This window comes from Pangasianodon hypophthalmus, chromosome 16 (genome assembly GCF_027358585.1).
Source record: "Pangasianodon hypophthalmus isolate fPanHyp1 chromosome 16, fPanHyp1.pri, whole genome shotgun sequence".
NCBI classification, from domain to species: Eukaryota; Metazoa; Chordata; class Actinopteri; order Siluriformes; family Pangasiidae; genus Pangasianodon; species Pangasianodon hypophthalmus.
Window position 1 is genome coordinate 25,373,377 of NC_069725.1, and position 10,000 is coordinate 25,383,376.

Sequence of the window (10,000 nt, forward strand, 5' to 3'; positions counted from 1 at the left end):
TTTTACTGTCCAATCTTTACTCTGTCTGATCTTTTCTCTGTCTGATCATAACTGTCTGGTTTTTACTGTCCGATCTTTATCTAATCTTTACTCTGTCTGATTTTTGCTCTCTCTGATCTTTACTCTGTCCATTCTTTATTCTTTGATCTTTTCTGTCTGATCTTTACTGTCCAATATTTACTATCCTCCATCTGTACTCTATCCTACCTTTACTGTATCCGATCTTTACAATGTCTGATTTTTATTCTCTGATCTTTACTGTCCGATCTTCACTCTGTCTGATCTTTACTACGGCATAAATTTATTCTGTCCGATCCTTGCTCTCGCCCATCTGTATTCTTTCCGATTCTTTCTGTCCAATTTTTACTATCCAATCTTTAGACTGTTTGATTTTTACTGTCCAATCTCTACTCTGTCTGATCTTATTGCCTGTATTTACTTTGTCCTTTACTTGTCCTGGAAGCTCTCTGTATTTTTCAGGTGATGAAATGTAAGACCAGTTACCTGTTAGTGTTAATGACGTAATCAGCAGCGGAAGGTTTTATTAAAAAATCGTAACATTCATGACGTCCTTCTAAAAACCTGATGAATGAAGAAACGCTCGTGAGAAACTGAGAGAAACTGCTGCAGAGATTCTGAGCGCGTGCGGAGAACCTGCTGGTTTACCTGTTAATCTGTTTATTTGTTTGTTTGTGTGTTTATTTTTGTGTTTATTCACCTGTGTGTGTTGTGTTTGTGTGTCTCACCTGTAGCTGTGGTGGTACCGCCCCTGGTTTCTAGGTGACGCAGTGTGTAAACTCTCGCAGTTTGTGAGCGAGTGCTGCACTTTCTCGTCCATCCTGCACATGACTGCGTTGGGGGCGGAGCGTTACGTGGGCGTGTGTTTCCCGCTCAGAGCCCGCCTCCTGGTGACACGGGGCCGTGTCCGTGTGCTGATTGGTGCACTGTGGGGCGTGGCTGCCCTGAGTGCGGGCCCCGTGCTGGTGCTGGTAGGGGCGGAGCCTGTAGAAGGTAACCTGACGGAGTGCCGTGTCACTCGGTGGGCGGAGTCTTCCGGCCTGATGGTGGCCATGTTGTGGCTCTCTAACCTTTATTTCATCATCCCGCTGACAACGCTAACGCTGCTCTACACGCTCATCGCCCGCCGACTGCGCCAACGCAGACACGTCCACCGAGACCACACCCACCGCCAGACCCTGAGGATGATGGGTAAGCACACAGGGGTCAAAGGTCAGCTGCTATCAAACAATAATTACCTTTTATCACAAACTCTGTGTTTGAGTGACAGAATTCAACCTGCAATATTATCATATTTACCTGTTCAGTTACCTGTTTATTTACATATTTACCTGTTTACTTACCTGTTTAAATGTCTATTTACTTATTTCTTGTTTACCTGTTTGTTCACCTGTTCCTGAATTAGTTTATTTACCTGCTTGTATATAAACAGCTTTCTTTAACCTTCTGTCATGCTGATTGTGAATTACAGGATATAATAATAATAATAATAATAATAATAATAATAATAATAAAATTCTCTCTCTCTCTCTCTCTCTCTCTCTCTCTCCCCCCCCCCCCCCTCCCCCATGCCAACCCCTGCGTGGTGTGTAGTGGTGATAGTGTGTGTGTTTGTGGTGTGTTGGTTGCCGTTCCATGTAGCTCGTACGTTGTTCTGTCTGTCTCTGAACTCCAGCGTTCAGGTTTATTTCCTCTCTCAGTATCTGAACCTCGTTTCCTTCGTGCTGTTCTACTGCAGCGCCGCCGTCAACCCGCTGCTCTACAACATCATGTCCTCCCGTTACCGTGACAACGTCCGCGCCCTGCTCCGCCCCCGCACCCGACCCCTGCCAGCCCCCTCCCCTTCCAGCACACACTTCTGACCACTCTGTGTGTGTGTGTCTGTGTGTGTGTGTGTGATGTCATTTAAATGGATTCTGGGAAGAATTTGGTGCTTACCAGGAACCGAACCCCCCAGAGGACACCTCTGTGTGTGTGTGTGTGTGTGTGTGTGTGTGTGTGTGTGTGTGTGTGTGTGTTCTGTCCCCTCTGTGATGGTTCTGTCCCAAATGCTAGTATTTAGACAGGCAGTGTGTGTTTATATGGTGTGTGTTACCTGTAACGCACTGTGAGATGAAGTGTTAAAGCTCTGTTATGTGGAACACAGAGCAGGAGGTCACATGGTTTTAACTGTACAGCGATAATCAGGCTAAAATAGCACAAACTTGTGACTTCCTCTAATAACAACCAACAACGTTTTTTATTATTAAACACTAGCGTTTGGGACACACTGTGAGTCAGATGGGAAGGAGCTGTGACTGAAATACAGATTTATTGATTTTGTTTACTCCCTCTGTGTGTTTAAAGAGTTTTAATAAAAGCTGTTTGGTTGCCAAGGAAACGGATATTGAGGTTTATTGTATAAATAGTATTACTGCGAGCTGGGATATCGAGCACATTACTCTGTGTGTGTGTGTGTGTGTGTGTGTGTGTGTGTTTATCCACTCATGAAATAACGCCTTTAAATGATCAGCAGCATTTTGTGTCGCAGCACAGTAACTACTGGATGCAGTGAGAATTACTCAGCGTACGTTATTACATATGAAATTCTTACGCATATTAATAACTTACATATAATTCTTCCATATGACATCACTAACTATAAAATTCTTTAACGAAGAAACCAAGCTTGTTAGAACGATGTACATCATGAAAGCTGATGTGTGAAATGTCTTTAAATGTCTGACTTTGTGAATCTACTTTCATTTATTTGCATGAAAACATCAGAGCAAAACATTTTCAAACACACATTTTAATGAATAATCATTAATTAGCAAAACAGCCTGAACACCAATAAAATGAGATTTTCAGTAAAAACAATCTGAAGCGATGATGATGATGATATTTATAAATAAACTCTTTGCGACAGCTGCACACTTTATCCATTATCTGAAAGTAAAACTCTTAAAGGAACTCATGCAAAAACGAGCATGTTAATATAATCATGCGTATCTGTGAACAAAAAACCTACAGTATGTTATATCTAACAAGCAAATATATTCCTGTTAAATATAATATATATCCTCAACAGCTCTTTATCATGTACAATATTTACACATTAATGCATAATATTAACACACGCAGTGCTGAAGTATAACACACACACACACACACACACACACACACATAGAAGACTAGTTTAGCTTAAATTGTGTTGCAGTTATTCATAGGAATTTAATACGTATACTCGTGTGTGTGTGTGTGTGTGTGTGTGTGACTGCATTAAAGACTTCAAGGCACTGCACAATCAGAAATAAATGAAAACTTCCTATTTGTGTATTTTCTGGCCTGGTGCTGAAATGGTGTTGATCGAACAGAATAAAAAAATCCATACACTGAAATCTTAAATAAAAACAAGAAATACAATTCTAAAAGATTATAACATCATTATTAGAAAACAGCGAGGTCAGTACATTTGAAAATGTATTTTAGCTTAATCAGTTTTCTATTTCAACTCGTTCCTCTTGATTTTTTTTTAATTGATTTCACTGATGAATATAAAAATATTGTGAATTTTTCTCTTAGCTGTGAATGAGTTCAGGGTGTGAATTAAAGACGTGGATACACTTAGCAGAAACCATGACCAGGTTTTAGGTTCAGAAACGATCCACACAGACGTCCAGCTAAAGATCAGGAGAATGAACTTCGATGTCCAGCGTGAACGTTTTCCGTCACTCAGTTCAGGACGGAATATTTTAACGTTTAACGTGGACTTGTTTAGAGAAATCAGTCTGAACCTTCAGTAGTTTATCACAAAGTAGAAACACTTTCTCTCATTTACACATCCTTATAAACGTATTTCAATTTAAATATCTTACTACAGATTTCTATCTAAAAATAGAAGTCATTGTATATACTTTTACATTAATGAGATATATATATATATATATAAAATATACTTTTATATTAATGATATCTATATTTCAGATTTAGTTATTATGGTATAATCACAACGATATATCATCCCAGCTCTAAACTGACACCCAGCGTCAGGATCGCTAAAGTGCATCCAGGTTAAACATGTTAAAGTTCAGCTTGTGTTTGATCAGCGATACGTTACATCACTTTGTAAAACACTCTCGAGTGTTGTTTAAGACGTTTACCCGTGCGGTAAACAATCGCTCTCCGTCCGTACCCCGTTTCACAAATCTGTGTTTCAATACGGATTCAAACGCACCCTTATCCACTTCCCCTAACCACTCAGAAGTGCGCAATAACTACGTGTGCATTTGGAGCGAATTTATCAGCAGGAACACACTCAATGGCAGCACGAGCAACAAAGCCAACCTCATCTCCTGTTCTTCCATGTTGGAGCTAAGGCGCTAACTCGCTAGCAAACATTAGATGTGAGTCGTTTTAAAATTTGAAGCTTCTGTTTATAAAGCTTAGTCTGCCATTTTGGGAAAAACGTGTCAGATTGCAGCAATGTCTTCTGGGTAAGTTGTTGATTCTCATCTAAGCTCTAAAACGTCCAGGGGACAGGAGCGAGAGCGAGGGGAAGGGGACAGGAGCGAGGGCGAGGGGAAGGGGACAGGAGCGAGGGCGAGGGGACAGGAGCGAGGGCGAGGGGAAGGGGACAGGAGCGAGGGGAAGGGGACAGGAGCGAGGGCGAGGGGAAGGGGACAGGAGCGAGGGCGAGGGGAAGGGGACAGGAGCGAGGGCGAGGGCGAGGGGAAGGGGACAGGAGCGAGGGGAAGGGGACAGGAGCGAGGGCGAGGGGAAGGGGACAGGAGCGAGGGCGAGGGGAAGGGGACAGGAGCGAGGGCGAGGGGACAGGAGCGAGGGGAAGGGGACAGGAGCGAGGGCGAGGGGATGGGGACAGGAGCGAGGGCGAGGGGAAGGGGACAGGAGCGAGGGGAAGGGGACAGGAGCGAGGGCGAGGGGAAGGGGACAGGAGCGAGGGGAAGGGGACGGGAGCGAGGGGAAGGGGACAGGAGCGAGGGGAAGGGGACAGGAGCGAGGGGAAGGGGACAGGAGCGAGGGGAAGGGGACAGGAGCGAGGGGACGGGAGCGAGGGGAAGGGGACAGGAGCGAGGGGAAGGGGACAGGGGACAGGAGCGAGAGCGAGGGGAAGGGGACAGGAGCGAGGGGAAGGGGACAGGGGACAGGAGCGAGAGCGAGGGGAAGGGGACAGGAGCGAGGGGAAGGGGACAGGAGCGAGGGGAAGGGGACAGGGGACAGGAGCGAGAGCGAGGGGAAGGGGACAGGAGCGAGGGGAAGGGGACGGGAGCGAGGGGAAGGGGACGGGAGCGAGGGGAAGGGGACGGGAGCGAGGGGAAGGGGACAGGAGCGAGGGGACGGGAGCGAGGGGAAGGGAAAGGGGACAAGAGGACGAGGTCTAAGACTGAAAAGAGTGAGAAACAGTCACTCACTGAGAAGGTAAACATGGAGTCATATAAAACATGCTGAAACACCTCAAAGCAGAAATAAATTTATATCCAAGACAATAATTTCATTCTTTAGAATATATACGTTTATACATATGGATAATTAGAATATAGAGATACATTTTGTATGACACACTGTATACAAGCTGCAACAACAATGAAGTAAAAAAATAAAGCAGAACGAGTCTGAAGGAGCTCAAGCAGCTCAACGCTTAGCTAACTCACAATGCTAGCCCACAATGCCGCTAGCTAGCTAGCGAACTCCAATAACGGGGAGCATTAACACGTACAACGAAACCCCACGTGAGTTCCACGTGAGTTCCTTCTGTTCAAGTGCGAGAGTTAAAGGGCAGGAGACGGAGGAATCAAGATGTTCACTCCTTCAGAGGACATGCAGGAAGCAGGAAGTCAGTCGTCTCTCAGAACATTTTAGTTAGCGATTGTAAACTTGTAGGGAAAAGCGTGTGTGTGTGTGTGTGTGTGTGTGTGTGTGTGTGTGTGTGTGTGTGTGTGTGAGAGAGAGAGAGAGAGAGAGATCAGGTGGTCAGGCCTCTTCGCTCCAGCTCCTTGCTCTGCTTCAGCTCCTTTATCCTGGAAGAGAGAGACAGTGTGTAAGTTCTCCTTCAGCTACTCGTTTTCAGTTAATCACTATGAGAACTCCGCCCCTCAGCTCCTATTGGCTGGAAGTCACGACGTATCGCTGCCAACGACATGGTCACTGAAATCCTCTTCACGCTGCTCGGCTTAGCGTTCCTCACAGCTTGTCTGGTTGTTAAGCGATAACGCTCCGTCTGAGAGGACAGTGGCTCAGAGTTCGGTGTTTTCATTCTCTCTTAGCAGGACAAACTTCAGCTCCTGAATCTCATTCGGTACGACCATCTCCACTTTCATAGTTCCTGATCTACAGGAAAAGTACCGTCTCTGGAGCAGGAACTAAAGGTTCACTGATCTACAGTACGGCCCTGAAACCAACATTAGCTTCTGGTTCCTCTGGTGAAAATTCATTGAAAGTTCATGAGTTCTTGGTTCCTAGAAAAGGTTCCTGTGTTGGAACCCAAGGAACCCATTTTGCTGTGAAGTTATGGCACAGCGTACCAGTTCAGAATGCTGATGTTCTGTTTGGTCCCTGATTTAACTTTAGCAAACTGAATCTAGTCAGACCTTCTCCAGATCAGTGATTTGTGTTTGTCTGGTTTCCTGTATGAAGGTCTCTGCTGCCATTAGCCACTCCAGCGAGAGAACACAGGAGAACCCCAGCAGCTCGTACGGGACCCGAGCGCTCAGTAACAGGATTTTCCTGTAAATCACGCTGGCACCTCGATCAGGCTGTAATTCAGGCAGAAAGACATCAGCTCCGTTTTTAATTCCGTTCTGCTGCCTGTATAAGAGGAGCTCCATCTGGTCTGAGCTACACCCCGACCTCCATCCTCACCGTCCCGCCTGCACTTAATGACTTTCTGTCAGGGTGTGTTACAGGAGTGTGTTACAGGAGTGTGTTACAGGAGTGTGTGTACGCTGTGTTACAGGAGTGTGTTACAGGAGTGTGTTACAGGAGTGTGTTACAGGAGTGTGTGTACGCTGTGTTACAGGAGTGTGTTACAGGAGTGTGTTACAGGAGTGTGTGTGTGTGTGTGTGTGTGTGTGTACCTGTGTCTGCAGCGTCTAAAGAAGCGCATTATTTTGCGAGCCGCCTGATCCTGCTTCTTAGTCAGGAACGAGCCTCTGCAGGAACAAACAGTTAAGTGATGTTTTTTTAATGACGCTCCAGAACCTTGCAGGGAAATAAACAGTTCCAGAACCATTATGAATATGAAATGTACAGTTTCTTTTTGCAGTCACATCACACTGCAGGAACCAGGACCACTACGTAAAATAACACCAAACTTTGTGAAGTGCAAATGCGACAAAGTGTGAAGCTCCGCCCCCATAGTTCCTGTTCCTCACAAAAGTACCAGATCTGCAGCAGGAACTAAAAAAGATCCTATAACTACAGTATGGTCCAAGAACTAAAGTAAGTCCTGGTTCCTCCTGCAGAAACATACAGAAAGCTCCTAAGTTCTTGAAAAAGTTCCAGAGGAGGTTCCTGTTGTGGCATACACACAAGTTATACACACAATTCTATTAAATGAGCAACGCTCTGTGTGCACGTGTGTGTGTGCGTGCGTGTGTGTGTGTGACTGACTCACTTCATCTTGTTGGAGAGAGCTGTGCTGGTTCTCCCTCCCTGTTTGATGCGTTCGTACTCTTTATAGCTGCGGTAGTACTGCTGGATGAGAACCGCGGCTCTGCGACTCTGCTGGAACTTCTTCTGCTCGTAGTAACTGCGGAACTTACTCTGGATCAAAATGGCCGCCTGTGTCATCTTCTTATACAGAGCGTACTGATGAGAGAGGACAGCATGTTACACACACACACACACACACACACACACAGCAAGTCTCACACACACTAAGTAATGGAGTGGGTCTGTACCAACACACACACACTGCATATAAACACCAAGTCAAGAGACACACACACACACACACACACACACACACACACACACCCTGTTTCCACAGCTGGATTAACACACAGGGATTTATGGAGGGTAAACTCACAGCAGTCTGTTGGTGTGTGTGTGTGTGTGTGTGTGTGTGTGTGTGTGTGTGTGTATAGGGAAACACCACACTAAAGGAAACACAGCTTAAGAGTTTAATTTTACCTTCAGAGCAATCCATGTTAGCTTGCATGAAAAACGGGGAGGGAGAGAGAGAGAGAGAGAAAGAGAGAGAGAGACACACAGGGTAAGAGAGACAGGAAGAGAGACGAAGGAGAGACCGGGGGTAGAGTGAGAAAGGAGGAGATATTAGTGATTGTTAGTCAGTACATAAATAAATGACAAACACACACAGAGTAACTGTTTTTCCCCTTGGGGGCGACACACTGATATGACGTGTATTAGACGTTGATCAGAAGTGTGTGTGTTTTTGGGGGTCAGGTGGGGGGAGGGGCTTGGCAAACTGTGGCCTGAGGGAGGGCACTGTGGCCGTGTGTGTGTGTGTGTGTGTGTGTGTGTATGTATGTATACCTGTTTGTACTTCCTGTAGCATCGCTGGATCACTGCAGCCGCCATATCCTGCTGCTCCTTTAGTCTCCGCCCCTGAAACATGTAACCATGGTGATGATTAAGTCTGTCTCTACACAACACAATTTATTATGAAAAAAGATGTAGCTGATCTACAGTGATACTGGAAAGACAACATTGTTATTGTGTGTGTGTACCTTGTATCTGCGGAAAGCGTTCTGGATGATGCGAGCAGCTTCGTAAAGTTCTCGCTGCTCGCTGTCCGTTAGCGTGAGCAAAGCAAAGTCTCTCTCCATCCTCCCATTGGCTGAGGCATTCAAAAACTCCGCCCATGCTGCACTACTTGGGGGGCGGAGCCTCTGCAGAGCTAGAGCACTGAGAGGGGAAGGGGGCTGTGGGGTTGGACACACACAACTAACACACACAAACACACACACACACACACACACACATACACTGGTATAAATGATCAAGGTATGGTGTGTACGTGTCTGTGTTAAGCGTGTGCGAGTGTCTACGTGCTTGTGTGTTAGATGTGTGTGTGTGTGTGTGTTAGGTGTGTGTGTGTGTGTGTTAGGTGTGTGTTAGGTGTGTGTGTGTGTGTGTGTGTGTGTGTGTGTGAGTGAGTACCTGTCTACAGTGTCCAGGTAGGGTGCGAGCCACGGCATGGTGTCGTGAATGGCTGCATTGTCCCGCCTCTCTCTCAGTGGTGACTCCGCCCCCCTGGGAAACTCCTCCTGTTTGATTCGCTCAGGAGTTGCCTCAATTATCTGCTCAGCCAGTGTTGCCATGTCAACCTGACCCACACACACACACACACACACACACACATCAGGACAGGCTGAAGAAACACAAAGACACCATATTGTGTGTGTATGTGTGTGTGTGTGTGTGTGTGTGTGTGTGTGTGTCTCACCTGTAAGACCTCAGCAGGCAGGTAGTCCTCGTTCTCCGCGTTCTCGCTGTAACTGAGCAATTCGGCCTCGAAGGAGGAGTGTGTATGTGAGTGTGTGTGCTCGGAGTGTGTGTATGAGTGTGGTGGAGAATCCAACAGGAAGTGTGTGTCCATGTTTTTGGGGGTTGGGCATCGAAGGGGCGGAGTTGGGGAGGAGCATGGGGAGGAGTCACAGGAAGTGTCCATTGGGTCAGGTGGAGACAGAGGAGAGGTGGGCGGAGCTGAACCACTAGAATAGGCGGAGCTAGGAGATGGGGAGGGTGGGTCACTGGGGGATGGAATACTACTGGAGGAACTCAGACCTGAGAGAGAGAGAGAGAGAGAGAGAGAGAGAGACAGACAGAAGGAGAGAGAGAGAAAGGGAGAGAGAGACAGAGGCAGAGAGGGAGAGAGAGAGAGAGAGAGACAGAGGCAGAGAGGGAGAGAGAGAGAGAGAGACAGAGGCAGAGAGGGAGAGAGAGAGAGAGACAGAGGCAGAGAGGGAGAGAGAGAGAGACAGAGGCAGAGAGGGAGAGAGAGAGAGACAGAGGCAGA

At 46.5% G+C, this 10,000-nt stretch overlaps 2 protein-coding genes across 5 annotated transcripts in view; one reads left to right on the top strand and one right to left on the bottom strand.

Annotated features, from left to right (window-relative positions):
• The window catches only part of LOC113525610 (growth hormone secretagogue receptor type 1-like), a 3,310-nt gene extending 1,280 nt beyond the window's left edge, over positions 1-2,030 (top strand). Inside the window, exons 2-3 of the mRNA XM_026912170.3 lie at positions 753-1,209; positions 1,612-2,030. Coding sequence (XP_026767971.1) covers positions 753-1,209; positions 1,612-1,880 — 726 coding nt within the window. The 3' untranslated portion in view covers positions 1,881-2,030. The remainder of the gene's footprint in view (positions 1-752; positions 1,210-1,611) is intronic.
• A 763-nt stretch (positions 2,031-2,793) lies between these two features.
• The window catches only part of camta2 (calmodulin binding transcription activator 2), a 26,401-nt gene continuing 19,194 nt past the window's right edge, over positions 2,794-10,000 (bottom strand). For 2 of the 4 annotated variants that reach the window (XM_053240477.1, XM_053240478.1), the window contains 8 exons: positions 9,428-9,768; positions 9,142-9,308; positions 8,709-8,925; positions 8,515-8,586; positions 8,149-8,169; positions 7,631-7,824; positions 7,092-7,166; positions 2,794-6,035 (listed from right to left, as the gene is read on the bottom strand). In XM_053240477.1, coding sequence (XP_053096452.1) covers positions 5,981-6,035; positions 7,092-7,166; positions 7,631-7,824; positions 8,149-8,169; positions 8,515-8,586; positions 8,709-8,925; positions 9,142-9,308; positions 9,428-9,768 — 1,142 coding nt within the window. In that variant the 3' untranslated portion in view covers positions 2,794-5,980. Of the gene's footprint in view, positions 6,036-7,091; positions 7,216-7,630; positions 7,825-8,148; positions 8,170-8,514; positions 8,587-8,708; positions 8,926-9,141; positions 9,309-9,427; positions 9,769-10,000 lie in introns of all 4 variants that reach the window. The other 2 variants (XR_008304099.1, XM_053240479.1) reach the window with 2 other exon arrangements.